The sequence below is a fragment of the Chiloscyllium punctatum genome, chromosome 11, assembly GCF_047496795.1.
Source record: "Chiloscyllium punctatum isolate Juve2018m chromosome 11, sChiPun1.3, whole genome shotgun sequence".
Lineage (NCBI taxonomy): Eukaryota > Metazoa > Chordata > Chondrichthyes > Orectolobiformes > Hemiscylliidae > Chiloscyllium > Chiloscyllium punctatum.
In genome coordinates this window covers 70802054-70824451 of record NC_092749.1, presented here as the reverse complement: position 1 = coordinate 70824451, position 22398 = coordinate 70802054, and the positions used below count along the sequence as shown (strand labels likewise).

At 39.3% G+C, this 22398-nt stretch overlaps 1 protein-coding gene across 6 annotated transcripts in view; it reads left to right on the top strand.

The window, feature by feature from the left end:
- Window positions 1-22398, top strand: part of pde10a (phosphodiesterase 10A) — a 452977-nt gene that overhangs the window by 372942 nt on the left and 57637 nt on the right. For all 6 annotated transcript variants that reach the window (XR_011961886.1, XM_072581016.1, XM_072581017.1 and 3 more), the window contains 2 exons: window positions 9305-9491; window positions 12903-13045. Coding sequence is in view for 5 of the 6 variants with exons in the window: in XM_072581016.1 (XP_072437117.1) it covers window positions 9305-9491; window positions 12903-13045 (330 nt within the window). In the remaining variant the exon portion in view is untranslated. The remainder of the gene's footprint in view (window positions 1-9304; window positions 9492-12902; window positions 13046-22398) is intronic.

Sequence of the window (22398 nt, the reverse complement as noted above, 5' to 3'; positions counted from 1 at the left end):
TGTAGGCCAGACCAGGTGAGGACCAGTTTCCTTCCCTAAAGGATATAAGTGAGCTAGGTGTGTTTTTACGATAATGACAATGCTTACATGGTCACCATTAGCCTAGCTTTCAATTTCAAATTTTATTCAATTCAAATTTTACCATTTGCTATGAACGTGGAATCTGGATTACTAGGCCAGTGACATTACCGCTACGTTAGTACCTTCCTCAGGTAATGATGCTTCTATCCTGTGACAGTCCACTATTGCTGCAAACTTCCAGCCACCACATGTAGGGCAGATCAGGTGAGGACCGGTTTCCTTCCCTAAAGAATATTACTGAACCAAGTAGTTTTTCTGACCATCAACATGGTTTCAGGGCCATCAGTAGACTCTTAATTCCAGATTTTTATCAAATTCAGATTCCACCATGGTGGTGTTTGCACCTGGATCCTTAGAACATTGCCTGGGTCTCTGGATTAATGGTCCTAGCAATAATATCAGTAAGAAATCTCCACCCAAACCACTTCTACATACTGGTTTTGTGAACTCTGGTCACCTGTCTCTTGGGTTAATATTACCTGTTATTAACAGAGCCTCCCATTCACCTTTTCCTAACTTCCTGTCCTTTTTAAATATCTTTCAAGCTTCAACATGCACGGTGGCGCAGTGGCTAGCACTGTTGCCTCACAGCGCCAGAGACCCAGGTTCAATTCCCACCTCAGGTGACTGACTGTGTGGAGTTTGCACATTCTCCCCGTGTCTGCGTGGGTTTCCTCCGGGTGCTCCGGTTTCCTCCCACAGTCCACAAATGTGCAGGTTAGGTGAATTGGCTGTGCTAAATTGCCCATAGTGTTAGGGAAAGGGGTCTGGGTGGGTTGTGCTTCGGCAGGTCGGTGTGGACTTGTTGGGCCGAAGGGCCTGTTTCCTCACTGTAAGTAATCTAATCTAATGTCATCTTGCAGCCGTACCTTTATAATGTCTATCAGATCATACTCAATTATTTCTATTTGCACTATCATATATCTTTTGTTTGAATGCTAATTACATTCAAATACAGACCCTTTAGCTCTGTCCTGTTTTTATTTTTGAAAGCTCTAACCTTAGCTGTTAATTTAGATTAGATTATTCTCTGTCCCTTCCTGCCATGGTCTGTTTATCATTTCCCAGATTAAAACCTGTCCTTTTTGGCCTGTCATTACTATTGGATTTATTCCATCTCCCCAAATTTGATCTTGCCTAATTTTAGGCAGTTGTTTTTAAATTGGTCCTACTGAAATTAAGAATCTTCTTTTATCTACTCATTCATCTGGGGCTGCTCATATAGTTGAAATGTGTGGCATTTGTCATTTTATAGTTTATAATGTGGCAGGTGAATATAATGTTAAAAGTAATTGTTTTGTATTTCTATCTAAGAACAAAATTATATAAAACTTCACATAGTAAATTGCCCCAAATTATTTCATGGAAGCAATATCAGAAATTGTTTGACACCAAGCCTTTTTGAGTAAAGGGGTAGATTTTAATGAGCATCTCACTGAAAAAGAGACCCATGTGGTAAAGACCATATTTAGGGAGAAAATCATAATCCACAGAATTGAGCTGTAACTGCTAATGGTAGGATAAAAGAAATAGGTAATACATGAGGCTAGAATTGGAGGAGTGAAATGTTCTCAGAAAGTTAGACAGCTGGAGTAGGTCAGAGAAGGGGAGGGAACAAAGCCAAGAAAGATTACAAATACAAATGTAAAGGTTTTAAATGTGATCTGTTTCTGGTTGAGAATGGCAGGTAAGGGGTGAAGAAGTGTGGTGGAAAGCTGGCAAGGTGACAAATGGAGTTTTGGGTGAAAAGAAGAATGATAGTTTCAGCAGCAGAAGATGGGAGAGAGGAGCAAATTATTACAAGTGTGAATAGTTGATATTAGTGTTGGAGAATGCACTAACATAGAGGGATGGGGAGGATTTTTCGGATACTTTATTCCATATCACAATCACACCCCAGAAAAATCCATAGGTATAGGAAGGTGAGGTTTTTACTTAGTCAACAGGATAGGGAGAACTGAGGGGAGATGGATGTCTTGCAAATATCAGCTGCCTTCAACAGGTATAGTGTACTTGCTACTTTTTGACGATAAGGAGAGAGACTGTGGAGGTCAACTGCAATTTTGCGCTAGGCAGTGTAAATGTAGAGGCTATCCAAAGAGGAAGAAGCAAACATGGTAGTTATAGAGACAAAACATCGGTGTGGGAATGAAGGATTTCATAAAATATTGACACTAGTATTGGCACAGAAAGGAGATATTTTCTAATCAATTTGTTCAAAGAAGTTCTTATACATCTCTGGAGCAGGTGGGCCTCCTAGTACAGGGACACTATCATTGCACCACAAGACCACCATCACAGGTAGAAATTCTGTCACGACTTGTTTTAACCTGAAACACATTAGGACCAAGGATTGCATTAAACTAATAAAGAGTACAGACGAGGGAGAGCAGGGAGAGGTCAGGAGAAGGTCTGGCTCAAACAAAACCAAAAGATTGAAAATGGGGTGACAGCAAAGTCCTTTTCCTCTATGACAACTTGCCAGATATTAAAGCAATCCAATTCCAAATGCAACAAGACCTAGACGATAATTGGGCTTTGGCTGAAAAGTGGCAAATAAAAGTTTTGCCACACAATGCCGTGCTATGGGAGAGCTGTCTCTCAGACCAGTCAAGCTACAATCTGACATAGGCGAAAGTGAGTACTGCAGATGCTGAAGATCAGAGTCAAGATTAAAGTGGGCTGGAAAAGCACAGCAGGTCAGGCAGCATCCGAGGAGCAGGAAAATCAATGTTTCAGACAAAAGCCCTTCATGAGGAATGGACCCGTTCCTGATGAAGGGCTTTTGCCCGAAACATCGATTTCCCTGCTCCTGGGTTCTTGCCTGTCCTTCTGTGCTTTTCCAGCACCACTACAATCTGACATAGTCATCCTCATGGAATCATACCTTACAGACAATGTCCCAGACACCACCATCACCATCCTTGGATATGTCCTGCCCCATTGGCAGGACAGCCTCAGCAGAGATGGAGATATAGTGGTGTACAGTTGGGACGAAGTTGCCCTGAGAGTCCTTTAACATGCAGTCTCATGTTTTCAGGATAAACATGGACAAGGAAACCTTCTGCTGATGACCATGTACTGTCCTACCTAGGCTGATGAATTAGTACTTGCCCATGTTGAACAACACTTGAAGGAAGCACTGAGATCAGCAAGGACACAAAATATACTCTGAGTGGTGGATTTCAGTCTCCACCATCAAGAGTGGCTCGGCAGCAACACTACAGATCAAGCTGGTCAGGTCCTAAAAGGCATAGTTACTAGAGGACATACTACTGAGTCTTGCAGTGGCTGGTGAGGGAACCAACAATAGGGAAAAATATACTTGACCATATCTTTACCAGTATGCTGGTTGCAGATGAATCTGTCCAAGGTTCGAGTGACCACTGCACAGTCCTTGTGGAGACAAAGTCCCAGCTTCACATTCAGAATCACCTCCACCTTGCAAATCAAGACTGGGCAACCATGAGGCCGTGTGGGTCATCAATAGCAGCAGAATTGTACTGCAACACAGATGGACACAGGCCTGGTTCACATCATGAATCCCATCGACCAATCAGGTCCTACCCACTACCTGTGTTCACCTATCAGTCCCTCACCACTCCGCCATTCTTCCCACCCCCCTTTTATATTCAGCTACCCCTACCCCTGCCTCCATTCTTTAAGAAGGGTTATACCCAAAATGTTGACTTCTCTTCCTCTTGATGCTGCCTGGCTTGCTGTGTTCTTCCAGCTCATCTGTAAGCCATTAACTACTGCTTGACCCAGCAACTAAGTAAACAGCACTTACAGTGTGCAGCAGGTTATTTGCTTTCACATAGTGTTGCAGTCTTCAACAATTTTTTTGGTTTTTAATACAATTCTTCTCCCATTTCAGTCCACAATCAAAATGAACAGAGAAATAAAAAGATATGATCTTTACATGAAACATATGAAGAAAGTGAGCCTAAACAATGAGCAATGTAAAGTCCCCAGCTCGCGTTGAGTGGCTACTTTACGCCTCAATGTGCTCACAAGAGTGCAGAGGGGAGCTCCGGTCTGGGACAAATTTCTAGCACTTGAATTCCTCGTGTTCTGGAGCAACAGCCCAACTCTGAGTGACTGTACGTCTTGACAGCCAGCTTACATTTTGAATGACATAATCCACATTCACTCTTGACTGCATTCTCCCTGCAGCACAGGCACCTGCCCATTAAAGGACTCCACATGCTGTTTTTGAACCACTTTTTCCTCCCTGGGCAATTAGAATATCTTCACTTGAACATGACAGAGTAAAGATAGGACTAGGTCCTATAAATTGTCAGATTTCTTATTTGCATAGCTGTAATTTTATTTGTGTGTGACAAGGTAAACACAGAGAGTGGAATATTACTATTTATTTCTACTTCTCTTGCTCTGGCTATTAAAGCCAAATATTTTTGCCACAAATGTGTGAATATGTGAAATGCTGTGTGTAACTATATTTCTAATTCAATTATCTGATTTATTTCTAATTCACTTTTTCATTTAAACTGGCTATCTGCACAATATTTCAAACTAATATAAAGCCAGAAGCACTTCTAAAACCGACTTCATCCTCCTCAGTAGTGTAACATGAGATAGAGTCCATATGTGTGCACAGACCCTGAGACTGGAGTGAGCCAAAGAGGCATACATGTACATTGACATAGACGCACAGGCTACTTGCTGCGGACACACATTCACACATTGACAGAGGCTGCTTGATGGGGAAACACACGCATACACATTCTTTTGGTGCCTTTTGTCTGAATAGTCTTTCACACTGAGTTTCTGTAGCAATTTCTGTTTTTGTTTCACACTGATTCATTTGACTTGTTGACTCAGGTTCCAACTTCAAACCATGTCATTAGTGACAGAATTCCCACTCCCTTTCATATGTAAGTTCATTTTCTATTGATTCTGAGGACAGTCATTTGCCACTACCATCATTACACTGTTAAAAGGAGTTCAAGTCCTGAGGGAAAGAACATAATATGAGACCGTGATTCTGACTTGACATGTACAGTTATAGATGCAGGATTCACTTAATTTCATGGAAGTCATTTGTTCGTGTACGTGAAATGTGCCTATGCAAATAAATTACTGGGAGTGCACATTCCATTTATTTGCATGTTTAGTTTGTAATCTTGTTTTTCCTTTTTTCTCTGTCTTTGGAATGCAATTATTCATTATTCTCCCATTGTCTTCTATGCATTTTACCTTCATTGTCCTGTTAGCATTCCCAGTTCCCACAAACTCTTGTGTAATTTAATGTCAGCAGTCTTGTACCCTATCATAGACCTTCCTGTTTGTTTTTGTCTACCTCCCCGTTTGTCCTGTTTAAATTCTAATAAAAGATCATTGACCTAAAACATGAATTCTCTTTCTGTATCTACAGATGCTCCAAACCTGCTGAGTATTTCCAGCTTTTTTTCATTTCAAATTTCTTAATATTTGAATGATTTTACTTTTGGTAGGATCCATTTGCTGTGGTGTTCATTGTAAATTCATACAAAGTTGGAGTTCCCTTCAATCTTGTGTTTTCCTCCTCACTTAATGAGGAGCATAGGTGCTATTTTTGTTTTACTTCTTCGGTAGCTGGAACTTTTGGAAGAAATGGAGCAGCAGTGGTGTCAGTTACTGGCGGTAGGTGAGCCTTAGAAGATAGCAGATAATTGGGAGCTGATTTTAGTCAAGGTTTTCAGTCATTATTGATGATGCCTAAAGTAACATTTAGGTTTATAATGGTGCATTACTATTTCTCTTCATAGGGTATATTGCTCTTTGAAGTGAACATTTTACAACAATTTTAATAAGTTATACATTCACAGTTAAGTAGAAATAATACTTCAGGAATAGAGCCTGCAACACAATTTGCTTCATGAACTTGTAAAATGCTCATATTCAATCAACTTAATACCATCTAGGTGTTTCTGAGGTTGGGCTTGGAAGAAGGACAGGTCTCTAAACATGCCTGCTTTGGCTGAAATTCAGTGATAGCAGTGAGCTACTGGAGCTTGTAAGAAAACAAAGCACAGATAACTAAAGCTCTGTTGTGCCTATTCCCTTTCTGGACAACGGGTAATTTTTTTCTCTAAGACTGAATGATGTTTATTTGTATATGTTCCACAATCCCATTTTATCTCAAAGCACTCCACATCTGAAGAAGCTTTTTTGTTTTCATAGCCATTGTCGTAAGATAGGAAATGAATCGAGGACTTTATCCCTAAGGAAGGATTTCAGAGTCCTAAATTAGACACTTATCTGAAGAAATGTCACAATGTTAATCATTTCTCATTCTCGTTTTGTATCATATCAGCTCTTTCATTCCACCCACAAACAAACAAAAACTTCTTCCCAATAGCAGATGGCCTGGAGGTCACACTCATTAATGGGCTTGGGAATGTTCAGTTTTGTGTGCTCAGCCAAAATCTACAATGCAGCTTTGCAGTTTATTATTTTGATGTTGAAGTGTTGTGTTGTACAATGTGCTGCACTTACCTATCCTGCCATAGTTTAAAATTCTCAGTCAAAATATATGAAGAGACTTAACATTTCTTCAAAGACATTTATTTTGCCTTAAGCTGAAAATGATCCTGGGAGCATATATCCTCCAGCTGTTCCATTTCCATCAAGAGGAACTTTATATCTTGAGTGTCTTTTGCCATTTTCTTGCCAGGGAACAAAGATGGCCCTTAAAACATGGCTGATGTCACCCCTTTGCAACACCACCAAGCATCAACAATTGCAAAACAATTAGAGCTATGACACTACAGAAACTGAGCATGCATTGCTACTTTGAATCAAAGCCACAAATGCCATGATTGCTCCATATCCATTTACCAGTAAAGCTATGAAAGCTGTGAACATTGACTGCTATTGAGAGGATCTAGCTGTAGTATATGAGAGGTGTCATTCTCTTGAGTAGACTGCTGAGAACTCCTATCATGGAAGAGATTCCTCAATATTTTAGCCACGATTTTGAAATTGTTTGGCAAGCCTTCTCGTATTTGGCATATTTGCTCATATGAGGCAAAGAGCTTTCTATTTGAACCCTTCATTATCTTTCATCAGTAAAGCTGATGGAAGACTTCATTTTCTAGTGAGATGTCTCTTCAACTTTAGCACCTGCTGCCACTCAATAACACCTTGTGCAGGTATCTCTAACTTCTCTCTGCTGGTGATCATGACTGGTGCAACATGTGTCAGTGCTGCTTCAGAAGGATTTTTCTTTGTGGCATCTGTAGTGCATGGCTTCTCCCCATTCTGAGCACCCTTGTACTGCAGTTGTTTCGCATTGTAACAGACTACTATAATCATTCCACAGATAACTCATTACAGTATTCAAAAATTTGCAACATATTACTGGTTTACTAAAACATCACTCAATGGCTAAAAAAGGTACAGCACTTGTACAATATTTTCTTTGGCAACGTTAGGGTAGTATGGAAATTTATTCCATGAAACAACCAAGGATATTTTGTGCTAATCCTAAGAATTAAGTTTAATTTGAAAGGAATATGGCAAAACTTAGCATATTAGTAGAAATTAGATTAGATTCCCTACACTATGGAAACAGGTACTCCGGCCTAACAAGTCCACACCAACCCTCCGAAGAATAATCCACCCCAGAACCATTCCCCTCCCCTGTATTTACCCCTGACTAATGCACCTAACACTATAGGCAATTTAGCATGACCAATTCACCTAACCTGCATATCTTTGGACTCCAGGGCACCCAGAGGAAACCCACGCAGACACTGGGAGAATGTGCAAACTCCACATAGACAGTTGCCCGAGGCTGGAATCAAACCTGGGTCCCTGGTGCTGTGAGGCAGCAGTGCTAACCACTGAGTCACTGTGCCGCCCTGTGAAATGTGTGTTTTGTGCAAAACTTTGCATATTAGTAGAAATGTGTGTTTTGTGCAATGAAATATTGCAAATGTTAACCTGAATGTTTGCAGTCAGTGTTGATACACCTCTGAAATTAAGTTGTGGATTTGCCAACATGATGGTGAGAGGGAGAACTTGCTCAGTGTTGTAATACTCTTGGCCACAGTGCCCTGCTAATGTGTATTAATAGAATTGATTATATTAAGGAAAACATTACCTTGCTTTAAGAAAAATCTTACTGTGTTTTCATCTTGCCGTGTGACATTATGTATACTGTGTCTGATTAGCATATCACACAGTCAGGCTTAAATCAAAGACTGGCAGATTAAGAGATATTAAAGACATCTCGAGATATGGATCGAAAAGTGTGGCGCTAGAATAGCACAACAAGTCAGGAAGCATCTGAGGAGCAGGAGAGTTGACATTTCGGGCATAAGCCCGAATGTGGGTAGGGGGAGAGGGGGCTAAGACATAAATAGGAGAGTGGGGAGTAGGTAGCTGGGAAGGTGATAGGTAGATGCAGGAGGGGGGTGATAGTGATAGGTCAGAGGGGAGGGTAGAGCAGATAGATGGGAAGGAAGATGCCCAGGTTCAAGAGTGTGGTGCCAAGTTGGAAGGTTGGATCTGGGATGAGGTGGAGAGATGTGGGTGAGGAAACTAGTGAAGTCAATGTTGATGCCGTGTGTTTAGTGCAGGAAAATGGCATTGCATCAGTAAAAGATCAGCCACCTGTTAAATGGCAGAGCAGAATTAAGGGGCTGACAGACTTACTCTTGCTCCTATTATCTACATTCCTATAATTTGCCTGGTCTTGGTTGATGAAGAACATTTAGGAGTCCACTGAGGTAAAGACAACATTAGCTTTACTGAAGAAAAACCTTACTGGTGCCTCCTTTTCCTGTTAATTGTTTTAATTGTCCACCATCATTCATGGCTGGCTCTCACAAAGTGGCTTTAGGACCTTTAAATTATGCAACATAGCAGCTACTACCACAAAAGGAGGGTGTAGTTTCAACGTAGGTCCAGTCCACTCCCCTCCTCCCTGTGGGCTGCTTCAGTTGGTAATGTTCTCCCTTGGGGGTCTGCCAGAAAACTCCTGTAAAGGTAAGTGGGCAACTCTCTGATCTGGGTCAAAAATAGAGTTTCTGACCTAGTTGGAAGATGTAGGCCATTGTTTGCTGATATGATTAAAAAGCCAATTTGGAGATGGTAGCGCAAATTTGAGTGCACTCGTATAAGATTCTTGTATTAATTAATTATTCCTCATTAACACAGATTTAGCCTCAAACACATTTAAACTAATAGTAATATGTTTTATTTCCTTCAATAGGGAAGTAGACGTATACACTGGGTACACAACACGAAACATTCTGTGCATGCCTATCGTCAGCCGAGGAGTTGTCATTGGTGTTGTGCAAATGGTGAACAAAATGAATGGAACTGCCTTTACTGAAGCAGACGAGAACAACTTTAAAATGTTTGCTGTTTTCTGTGCTTTGGCCTTACACTGTGCAAATGTGAGTAAGTTAAATAATGTCTCCTTTAATGTCTGAAAGCTATGATCATTATCTATTATCTATCTTTTAAAATTTCTCATTGAAGCATATGCTTTATTTGTATTAGTACACTGTTCAAGTTATAACTAAAGAAATTAGCCATTCTGCGTTGTTGCCACTGATTTATTTTAGATCTTGTATGTGTTAATTTATAAGTAAACATGCCAGGCACAAAGCCTGGCAGCTGAGAATTTCAATGCAAACTGCTCATTTCTTTGAGTTTAATGGCAAGAAGATTATGTAAATTATGTCGACTTGTATGACTGTCCAAATTATTTGAAAAACCAAAACAAAATTCTGGAAAACTGAAATAGAAATAAAAATACTTGAACTACTGAGCAGGTCAAGTGGCATCTGTAAAAGAGTGAGGAAAGACTGAGTTTCAAGATTTTTTGATATTTTGTTAAGTTCTGATGAAAGGACATGCAGCCTGAACTTATCCAATCCATTTTCCATTCTCCACAGATGCTACCTTACCTGTTGAATGTTTTTGTACTTGTTTGTATTTGTAATTATTGGCCCAGATCCTTCAGTCAGTTTCAAAGTGGGTGTGTCTTATGCTGACTGCACTTTAACATGTCCACTTAACCAGTTTACATCAGAGCCCTTGGCATAATCCAATCCGAGCTGCAGGAGGAATGCAGAGGTGAATTGAGGAGTGCGACAAATTGTCAAGCGTTATTCTAACATACCTATACCACTTAAGGTCTGTCTTCACTTCATTGACTCAGACTGTTTATAAATGGAGCTGTGAAAGCCCCAACCTCCAACAATGTTCAGCAACTCCGCCCCCCCCCCCCCCCCCCCCCCCCCCCCCCCACCACCACCATCCCCTCACCCACCCTGCACTTCCTGACAATGCTAATCTTTGCGATGTTGGATGTGAATATCACTGGGTTTTGGGGCAGGTGGGGTAGTAAACATTGCCAAAAACGGGATGATCATGTAACAGGATGAACATTAATGGGGACCTCAACATTATTTAGGGAATGGGTACTGAACATTTTCGGGAATGTTCAGGAAGTGACTGAACGCTTGGGGTTGCTGTAGTGCTTTGACATTACAGTCAATGTACATAAGAGTTACACTGACTTTATAACTGCTCTGAGAAGTTCAAAATAAATCCTCGGAAAAACCAGGGTAAGTGCAGAATAATAGCCTAAGTCCTCCACTGTCTTAGTAATTACAGAACCAATCTGGGCAAGGTAAAATCAATTCACGGAAATTTAAACTTATCACAGAAGTACCAAGATAACGCAGAAGGACACACTGGACCTCCCCAGGAAAAGAAACAAAATTGCGGATGCTGGAAATCAGAAAAAAAAACAGAAATTGCTGGAAAACCTCAGCAGGTCTGCAGTATCTGTGAAGGAAAGCAGAGTTAAAGCAGAGTGACCCTTCTTCAGAACAGTTCTGAAGTCGCAAGTAGTCCAGACCAGAATATGGCTTACGGATTTTCCTTCCCTAAAGGACATTAGTCAGCCAGATGGATTTCACGATAATTGAAAACAATTTCATGATTAGCATTAGACCAGCTCTGTGTTAAATTCAGGATTGAATCAAAATTTCACCATCAAACATGGTGGGATTTAAACCCAAATCCCCAGGACATTAACCTGGATCTCTGGATTAGTAGCCCAATGATAATACCTCTCTCTGCAAAAGTGGAGGGATTATGCCAATGTATTAGGGGAGGCAGTGGTGTGGCACTATTATCATTGGACCATTAACCTGGAAAGACACCACTGGTTCACTAATGTCCTTCAGAGAAGGAAACAGCCATCCTTACCTGGTCTGCTTTACATGTGAGTCCAAGTCCATAGCAATGTGGTTGACTCTTAACTGCTCTCTGAAATGGTCTAGTAAATCATTCAATTGTAATAATTGCACCTGTAACAGTAAAACAGAACTAAAACCAAAGGACCACCTGACATTGACCTAGGTACTGCAAACAGCAAAAAAATCAGCATGTCAACTCTGCATGTTTCTCCTTAGCTCTGAGGGCTAGTGCAAAAGTTGGGAGAAATGCCTCATAGAAGATAGTGAATGACTTACAGGAGGAACATAGAGGAGGTGTATGTATCTGCTGCTCTTGCCCTTCTAGATGACAGTGGTGTGGGTTTAGAAGGCGCTATTTAAAGATCTTTGGTGAACAACTGCAGTTCTTATAGACGATGGATCACTGTGCAGCACTCCCTCTCCTCAGATCATGGCAAGACACTTCCTCCCCCTGGGGCCACAGCAGTCTTGCTCTCAGTTGATCTCTAACACTCAGTCAGTGTATTACTCTCTCTTAGTAGTGTATGACTCCCTCCCTGTCAGTAGGTGTGTACTTCTCACTGTCAGCTGAAGTGTGTCACTCTCTCCCTTTCGGAGGTATATATCTCGTCTCACTTTCAGTGAGTGTGTACCATTCTCTGTCCCTCTCAGTTATGGAGTATCACTCCCCTCCCTCTCAGTGGGTGCAGATCACTCTTTCTTTCTCACTCACTCAAACTGTCTCTTAACCCCAGCTTGGTGTCTTGCCTTCTCCCTCTATCACTCTGGCCTGCTCAGTTGCATGTGTAGCACCAGGTTGCTGTCATTCAATTTGTAGGTTGGTATGTAACTGTCTATCTCAGTCACTGCATAACTGCCTCTAATGACTGGTATTTAATTCCCTCAGTGGTGCATTGCTGACTTTGTGGATGTTTAGCTCGTCTAAACTGCCCTCGTAGTTAATGTCTTTCATTATCATGTTTCCCCTTTGAAGTGAACCTCTCTATCTATTTTACCATCTCGTATTTGACCCAATATTGAAAATTTTGGCAGAAATTGCAGAAGATCACTAATTTTGAAGCTCTTATAATGTTGATTGCCTTCGTCTGTATAAACATGGTATTTTCACATCCATACAATGAAATATGTACTGGTTAATTCCTAAGTAGAAAGGGATCAGTTAGATTTCTTTCCTGAGCTGAATTTACTATCATGCTGTCTCATATAAGTCAGTAGATTTGATGAGTTACAGCAGTAAGTCAGTGCCTATAACACCATACCATATTTAAGGAATAGGAAAATCTTGCTAAATTTTAGAGAGTAAACTATGGTATTCATAATTCTGTTAACTAGATTTGTTGGTATTTTGCTTAGCAAAATAAGGCACAAAGTACATAAGGAGTTTTATGGATATTTTCTAATCAACCTGTTTAGAAGGAGATTCTAACATAACTCAGGAGTAGATGGTACCTTAACCCAGGCCTCCTGGCTCAGAAGTATAAACACTGTCACTCCACCACAATAGCCCACGTTTATTGTGAGTGACTTGACTGATGCAGCTGACCCATTATGGAATATCCATATATGAATATTTCTTTTCCATGTGTTTAACAGATGTACCACAGAATCCAACAGTCAGAGTGCATTTATCGGGTCACAATGGAGAAGTTGGCTTACCATAGTATTTGCACTAATGAAGAATGGCAGGGCCTTATGAGATCTGTACTGCCTAAATCTATTGCTAAAGAAATTGAACAGTAAGTGAACTTTAACTCAATCTCAGGGATATATTCTAAGAACAAAATACAAGCTTGTCTGCTATACAAATGTGTAATTTGAATTTCAGTGTCAGTACAATGCCATTTTCGAGGGTTGTATGTCCCAGTAGCTAACAGATGATACCAAACCACACATCCCTTAAACTATTTTCAGTGGGCAGGGTACTAGTTGTAGTCAATGAATTTGTGATTGCGAAACCAAAATAGTGTCTGATGTGGATGTGATTCTATGATTGTCAGCATTTGCTGAACAATCTTACATATGCTAAGACTTACGCTAACTGCCTATCCAGTCAGTACACAAAATGATTCGCTTAGTCTGGTTTCCAGCTACATATATATTTATGAGCAGAGACTGTTTTCTGCTGGAAGAAGGAACATATCGAGGTATTGTGATTCTTTTAAATTAACAAAAACAATTGTTTGCTGGTTTATTCTCCATGACAATGTCTCAAACAATTAGTCAGCACCCATTTATCATACATAAATTTTTACAATATAAATTTTTACAGGCTTTGCAATTTGGCTGTCTTACATCTGTCCTGATGAGTGCAAGTCAAAAAGCTTCAACAGCATATTTCTGTTAGTGATATATTAATATTTGTTAAGTCAATGCCAAATTAGTGTGCCATTAATAATACTAACAATGTAAAAATATAACAATGAAAAGAAATAACTTTACTTCTGAAACTGTTGTTTATGTATTTTTTAACAAGATCTTAGATTATATTTCTCTATGACTGTAAAGCATTGGCATATAACACCATTATGTAAAACTCTAATCCCCTTATAAATTCCTCCATATTTACACACACATATAAAGAGACAACCAAGTTGGGAAAATTGGTGGAGGTAGAGACAGACTGGAAAGTCAGCTGAGGTGTCTTTGCTTGCCAATTTCGATGGTAAATTGATTCTGTTTCAGCTAGCTTCACTCTTGATGTTTCTATCTCTGGAAATAATTGTTACATGCCTTAAGGAGAAAGAAACACCATTTCAAAATGGTTTCAGTGAAAATATGTAATATACAACAACAAAAACAAAGACCTGCATTCAATCATTCTTCTTTCTCCTTCCCACCCCTATACACGCTAACACAGCCTTAGAATTTCTGAAATTTTAACTCATTCTAACATTTAATATTCAGGCTTAGGAATCTGCAATGACATTATCTTTTCCATCAGTGTGAGCATTTTTTATATTAAGTGGTTGCAATGAAAGGTTCCATCTGACTAGTCTCATCTTCCGATTTTTAAACTTTTCAATGAAAGCTAGTGGATTATGAGCAATCTAAATTAGTGTTTCCTTGTTTCCATATCGGATATAGACTTCAAAATTCTGAAGAGCTAGCAACAATTCCAAAGTCTCTTTGCCAGTTTAGAGAACATTTTCTGCTACTGGTTTAGTTTCTTAGAAATACCCCACCTCTATTCCTGATTCATCTTCCTCTACTAAGACAGCACACACCCCCAAATCACTAGCATCAATTGTCATTTTGAAAAGTCTAAAACTATCAGAGACTGCCAACAATGGTTTATCAATGGTTCATTTGTCTTCAGTTCCTCAAAGACTATGTGGCATTCTGCTGATTATACAACTTTAGCTAGTTTCTTTAACAAATTTGTTAATCTATCATACTTGATAAAGCATGGTGCTGAAAAGAGTACACCAGGATAGGCAGCATCCAAGGAGCAAGAGAGTTGGTGTTTCAGGCAGGACCCTTCTTCAGGACTGTACCTGTCATACTGAAAGCGCACACATATTTCCCATTAAAATCCATAAGTTCACAAAAACCTCATGATTTCCCTTTTTTTTTAGTAACAGGAAATCCTATTAGGGTCTTCACTTTCATTGCTCTTGGCAACACTTATCCAGAAAACTCAATGACGTGGGAGCAGAAATAAGTCATTCATGCCTTTGAGCCTGCTTCAGTGAGCTCATAGCTGATCTGATATACATCATTGATTTTCCTGCTTTTTCCCCATAACACTTGATTCCCTTACAGATTGAAAATTTGACCATCTCAACCTTAAAAATACTTAATGACACACCATCAGTAGCCTTTTGCCTCAACTACCCTCCCAAGCAGTGCATTCCAGATTCCCACCACACTCGGTGAAAACATTTTTCCTCAAGTCTCCTCTTCCTCCTGCCTTTCAGCTTAAAATTATACCCCATTGTTATTGAATCTTCAACCAACAGGAACAGTTGTTTATGTCTATTACCTTCATCGTCCTATAACCTAAATATCCCTTCTTGGCTCCAGAGCACCCAACCTTATCCAGTTTCTTTGCATTGCTAAACATTTTATCATTTCAAAAATGTACTCTATTCATAAAAAAAATATTTATGTACGTGTATAGCCACTAGTGCAGTTCCATTCTATACAGTCCTTGGAACATATGGAAAACAAACAAAACTGAAAGCATTTCTTACTTATGCAAGAAACAGTTTAATATAATTGAGGCACCAGGGGCCTCTGATAACTGAAGAGACCCCTGTTGTACTTTGGCCTAAAGACTTTAGTCAATGATCATTCTCCAGTGCACCTTGGCAGCAGCTGCCCCAAGCTTTAGTGCATCCCTCAGCATGTAATCCTGGAATTTGGAATGTGCTAGTCTGCAACCAGAGAAAGTGAGGACTGCAGATGCTGGAGATCAGAGCTTAAAAATACATTGCTGGAAAAACACAGCAGGTCAGGCAGCATCAAAGGAGGAGAATCGACGTTTCAGGCATAAGCCCTTCTTGAGGAATAATTCCTGAAGAAGGGCTTATGCCCAAAACGTCGATTCTCCTTCTCCTTTGATGCAGCCTGACCTGCTGCGCTCTTCCAGCAACGCATTTTTAAGCTGCAACCAGAGAAGTCAACTCTTTGCTCTGGAAGACCAATGCATTTCAGGCAACTTTCTTCTTGATTTCTAAAGGAATCTTGATTCATAAAAAATATCTTTGTCTATATATACATTGTCACAAATGCAGTTTGATTCTGTACAATATCATATCAAGTAAACTCTATCCAAAGTCCATCCCAGTCAGAGTTGGGAGTGAGTTTCTTGCACAGCATTTTGCTATTGTTTTTGAGAAGGCTTTAAACTAACTCACCAGGGTTGTGGAAACCAAGAGAAAGTCACAGAGAGGAATAACCAGGGTGCTCAAAATACTTGAATTGATGGATGGCACTAACATTGAGAAGAGAAAGTCAGTATTGGAAGTTGAAGTAAGGGAGAAAGAAATGGAGTGGAGAAATTAAATCTGCAGGGAAACTATATTGAGATGCCAGCATTATAGTGTGTTATATTTGGGTACTTTTAAAAATTAGATATCGTTAAGGGTGGAAATTGTGTTCAGGAAAGTTTCCTACAGCAATATGTGTCCAGTCCAACTTCACAGGATGTTAGGCCTGGTTTTTGGAAATGGCATGGTCAAGGAGGTCACATGTTAGTGGGATATCATTTCGATAAATGGTGATAATTGTATCATAACGATTAGCAATGCTAGAAAAGGACAAGAGGCAAACCAGAGTAAGAGTAATTAACTGAGAGAGAGCTGACTTGGTAGACTGGAACTAGAGGCTAGTGGGAAAAAAGTGTAGTATTGGGGAGGTGATGGCTTAGTGGTGTTATCATTAGACTATTAATCTGGAGACCCGAGTTCAAATGGTGAAATTTGAAATCAATTTTTTAAATGTCTGGAATGACGAGTCTAATGAATACCATGAATCCATTCGGAAAAACCTATTGGTTCACTAATGTCCTTGAGGAAAAGAAACTGCCATCCTTACCTGGTCTGGCCTACATAAGACTCCAGACCCATTGCAATGCGATTGACTCTTAACTGCCCTTTGGACAATTAGGGATGAGCAATAAATGCTGGCCTAGCCAGTGATTCCCTCATCCTGCGAATGAATAATTTTTTAAGAACTGACAATTGATCTTCAAAGAGGAGATAATGCTGGCACAGAAAAGATACATTGTTTCAAAAGGGAAATGGAGGACAAAACAAATCTTGAACAAAAGGGGCGATAGATTAAAATTTTTAAAAGTGTGCTTACAGCCAATGTCAGGTTTTAAAAAAAACACAGTTGAGAGCCAAGAGGAATCCAGTAAGTTCAGAAGGGAGGTGGAAAAGTATATCTGAGAAACTAAGAAAAGACTGGCAGCCAGCATAAGGGAATCCCAATGTCTTCAGTAAGCATATCAATGGATTCATGGTATTCATTAGACTCGTTATTTATGTGGCATAGGCCGCATTTGATACAAAAATGGGATTTACACATCGAGACAAAAGCATGGCTAAGGTGTTAAATGAATGTTTTACATCTATCTTTACAAAAATCAATGCTTTCAGACCATGGTGATAGAGGAGGCAACTCTGTAACTGGAAAGCTTCAAAATTGGTGAACAGATAGACTATCTATATTTCACAAGCACTGGGGTCAGATGAAATAGATTCAAGAATATAGAAGGAAGTGAAAGTGGAAATTGCAGGGCCATGCTGTAATTTTTCAGTGTTCCCTAGAATCAAGGGAGGTGCCAGACAACTTAAGAATTGCAGACTTTATGCCTTCAAAAGAAGGTTTCAAGCATAATCTCAGTAATTAGAGGCCAATGAGTTTAACTTCAGTGGCGGGAAAGTTTCCAGAAACCATCATTCAGAATAGTATAGTAGCCATATGGGGAGAAAAGTGAATTGATTACCAAGGCTTATTATCATTTGGTTTTAACTGAAGCGTCACAGAACATTTTACAGGAATTGGACTGTGTCATATGAGGTTTTATTAAGGAAATTTTAAACTTGCCACTTTATACAACCAACAGCATTTTATATGCTAGAAATAGAGATGGAAGTCTAAGGATCCCCAAATTAGAGGTTCAGATCTGCAATTAGGAAACGCAGAATACTTGAATCCGGTACAGATAAGGTTATCTGAGCTTCCTTTCATTATTGCAAAGAGAACATTATTGAGACCATCAGAACATTGTCCAGACTGAGAAGTCTTCAAGAGATTAAGACTTTGAAGATCGGAAGATCCAAACTAGCTACAGAACAGGCAATGAGAAGAAGCTGGAACTAACAGGTATGAGGAATATTAATTATAACACTTGGAGGAAATTGGAGCTATTGAAATGGATTAACCTCCAAAGTCAAGGGCTTGGCATTAGATATTTTAAAAATGATAATATTTCAAATTTGTAGATCAATGCATCTTATAGCATCAAATTATCTAAGCTAATTAACAGCCTACTACTGTGATGTATCCCACTAAGACAACTTTGATATATGGAATACCCCTTTTACATAAGGAATGCCATCAGTATAAAGCCCCATTCAAGATGTGATCCTATATTTCTGGTTTATGTCCCTTTGTTCAGAACACTGGAATCAAGCAACATAATAAGGTTATGGAGAATCTACACTTGTATTTGGCAAATATGGCGGATTACTTATATCGAACCTCAGTTGAGAGAGAGAAGGAAAAATGTGGAAATCTGATTTAATATTGAAGAAAGGTTCAAAAACTGTTGTCAATGTAATAATCTGTTTTGAAAATGAAGACAATTCAATACAGAACCCTGGACCTAAAAAGCTAACGAATATAAGCACCTAAACGAAGAAATTATCAATTTAACAAGTGGAACGGAGCTTCCTTTCTTCAGATATATCATGATTGTTGGAGGCAAACAGCAGAGTTGAACAATAACCTTATGAATCAGTTAGGTATTCAGAAATATCAGTCCTTTGCTCAAGAAATATCAAGACTCATAATCTCTCTTACTTTAGAAATGCTGCAGATTTTTAACAATTAGTAAAAGACTGTCTATGCAACAGAACTTTTATGATATTCTTAGGATATTATTTTAATATTTGATATTTTATGGTTTTAATATTTATTCATTGTTTAGTAATTTAGAATACATTAATGTTTTAAGATTACTGTTGATACTTAGTTTTAAGTACATTTTAATATTTTAGAATTTGTTCATTTAACTAATAACAATTCAATTTTAGATAAGCACAGGTAAAGGTTGTGGGTAGTGTTAGGTGTTAATAATTAAATCTCAGAAACTACACATCGAATGATGTCAATATCAATGGTCTATAAACCAACCGAACAGTGTTACCTCGCGCTGTAGTTCAATCTGTCCTAGCTTGATGAGCTGCTTCAGGTCCATATGTCCCTACCCATCGCTGTACCACCTAGATGTGATGACACATAGATCAATGAGCAACATTAAAATTTGGAAGAAGCACTATACTTAGAGCTAGTGTATTAAATTTGCCAAATGCCTTGTCATCTATTTAGTAATGCACATGAATGGATAAACGAGATTCCCGTTATTGCTACCTACTATCTAACGAAACCACAGCCAGGGGAGTGGGCTTGGCAGAATCAGCAGGGAAAGAAGATCCTGTTAAGCTTAACTCTAGTCTGGCCTTGTGAAGAGACATGAGAGGTGTAGAATAAGGGTCATGGGTAAATAATGTTTAATTAACAAAGCCAGAGATTTTTGAAGAAGTAAGAGAAAAGGTATATGAAAGTAATGCTATTGATATGGTATACACAGATTTTCAAAAATCTTTCTTTACAGTACCACAGAACAGATTTGAGAAAAATTAAAAGCTTGTGGAGTAAAAGGAACAGAAGCTACATTAAATACTAAATTGACCGAGTAATAGAAAACACAGAGTATCGTGGTTAATGTATATTTTTCATGCTGGCCGAAGGTTTGTAGTAGAGTTTCCAGGGATCTGTATTGTGACCTTTGCGTTTCCTGTTATATATTAATAATCTGGATCTTGGCATGTAGTGATTGTTTGAAAGTTTGTAAATAATACAAAACTTGGGAACATCGTAAATTGTGAAGAAAATATATAGAACTCCCATCTATAGATATAGATAGGTGACAGATGAAGTTCAATGCAGAGAAATGCGAGGAGATGCATTTAGTAGGAAAAATGTGGAAAGTCAATTCAAATTAAGGGGTACACTACTTAAAGGGTACAGGAGGAGAGGGACTTAGATATATATGTGCACAGATCATTGAAGCTGGCAGAATAGGTAGAAAAAAGTAATAAAGCATCAGTCAAGACATAGTACAAAAACAAGAAGGTTATGCTGAATATATGTAGACACTTACTTGACCTCAGTTGGAGTATTGTGTATAATTCTGGACACCACACTATAGGAAGGATGGGAATGCTTTGGAAAGAGTGCAAAAGAGAATTACAAATAATGGTTCCATGGTTGAGAAACTTCAGATATGAGGATAGTTTGGACAGAGTGGACTGTTATTCTTGGACTGAAGAATGCTAAGAGGAAATCTGGTAATTTTCAAAATTATGAGGGGTCAGGATAGAAAAGATCTCCCTTTAAATTAGAATTCTCTGTAGTATAGGGACAAGTTGTTCTTGTTCATAAAAGAATTGAATATGAGAGGGCACAGATTTAATTATGAATGTGATATGAGAAAACAGCTTGCCACGCAATGAGTGGTTCAGGTTTGGAACGCATAGCTTGAAAGTGTGACAGACAGAGGAAATTGAGACATTTAAGGGAGCATTGGAAGATTATTTGAATAGAAAAAAATGAACAAGGATAAAAAGAAAGGGAGGTGAATGGCACTAAGTTATAACACACGTTGGAGAGTCAGTGATAACATGACAGGCCAAGTGACCTGCACCATAACGTTTCTGTGATTCTATGACTATCAGGTGAAGCCTGTGGCTTACTCACCAAAGCACAAAGTGGATAGTATGCCATCTTCAACCAAATCTCAATTGCCCAATAAGACACAAAAATGACTGTCAACACATTCAAAGTGTGAGGAGTAATTTGTGAAGTGGGGTTGACATGTTTGAGGCCCCGCTAGGGGTAGCTGCATTGTTCAGGAATACATAGCGATTCAGTAATGTCACACATCTGTCATCCAGCTGCCCTTCATGTGGAGCTCATACATTGATCAATAATGCCATTACAATCTTCATCTCAAGCAATAATGACCATTCCATTGTTATTACAATTCAATCCTTAACATCTCATTGATCTCTGAGGTAATCGCAGCAGAGTTTAAAAGTTTACCAATTCACAAACAAATTTCATATGTCCCATGGCTGCACAACATATCTGAGCGGCAATCTTTGCTCACTGAATGGGAAGTAAGTAAGAACATGGCCTGTTATAATCAGTGGGTGTTATAATCAGTGGTGTCAATCTTGGGGCATTGTGAGGGGAGGTGTGAGTAATGAGGCTGTGGTTCTGACAGACTTAACCTGTCACTGATGCTTAATGAAATGGCTAGTTCTTCAGGCCTCTGGATAAAGTGAAATAACTCAGAGGTCCATACGCACTTACTATGTTGCCCTTCTTAGAGGCCTCCAACATATATTGTTGCTTCATTTGGGTTTGTTGTGGCTGTTCAGGAACCACATCACAGAAAAGTTTTTCTCATTCTGATATTTTCCACATCATCCTAACGTATTAATTTCGGAATTCATTCAAGAACTAGTGCAATTGTTCCTTACCATACACAGAATACGCAGGAGGAGGTAACATTAGTAAACTCGTCCAGCCTTCAATCCAGTTTACTAAATGTATCTGATAAGCTTAATTGCTGTTGCTGTGCCTGTCTGTGCATGAACTTATAAATTGCCAATGCTATCTTTTGCCTGGCCTGAGTTGGTGTCTCGTCGCTGGCCACTCTTATGAGTGCCTGCAAGCTGAAGCATTTTCTTCTTCTTCCGTGTGCAATGTGGAACAAACATATAATGCAGCCCAAGCTTCTGTCAGGGCCATAGCAGAATAGACTACAGGAACTCTTAAGTTTAAGTTTGAATCCTACAGAGAATTGTAGAATAGAGCAGCAAAGGTTTCCTGTACCATTGTGGCATGCTGTATCCTTCACAACTGGAGCTGACAATCAGAATAAGGATTAGAACATAGATTGTGCAGGACATCTAAGGTAGTGTGAGAAATGAGTGCTTTGTTGAGTACAAGAAGCCAAGAGAGCTGAAATGAAATTTGTTTCCTTGGAAGTTTGTTCTTCCTTTCATTGTGTAACTTTCTATTGGTTATGTGGCAAGCAGTCCTCGCTTAATGGAGCTGGTGATTTTTGCAATTGTTAACTTTGGCTATTGCTGAGTAAAATGCCTCCTTGTCCACCTGATTGTAGACTTGGTATCTTCAATCAATCCCTTTTCAAGTTTCTACATATTACAAGCCCTACTGGCCATTAGGGAAACATTGCAGTCAGGTGGCTCTAAGGTTCGGTAGCTCTTAAGACTTCAATGATCAAATGTTAACCAGGTGCTGTACAGTGAAGCCTGGTGTGAAA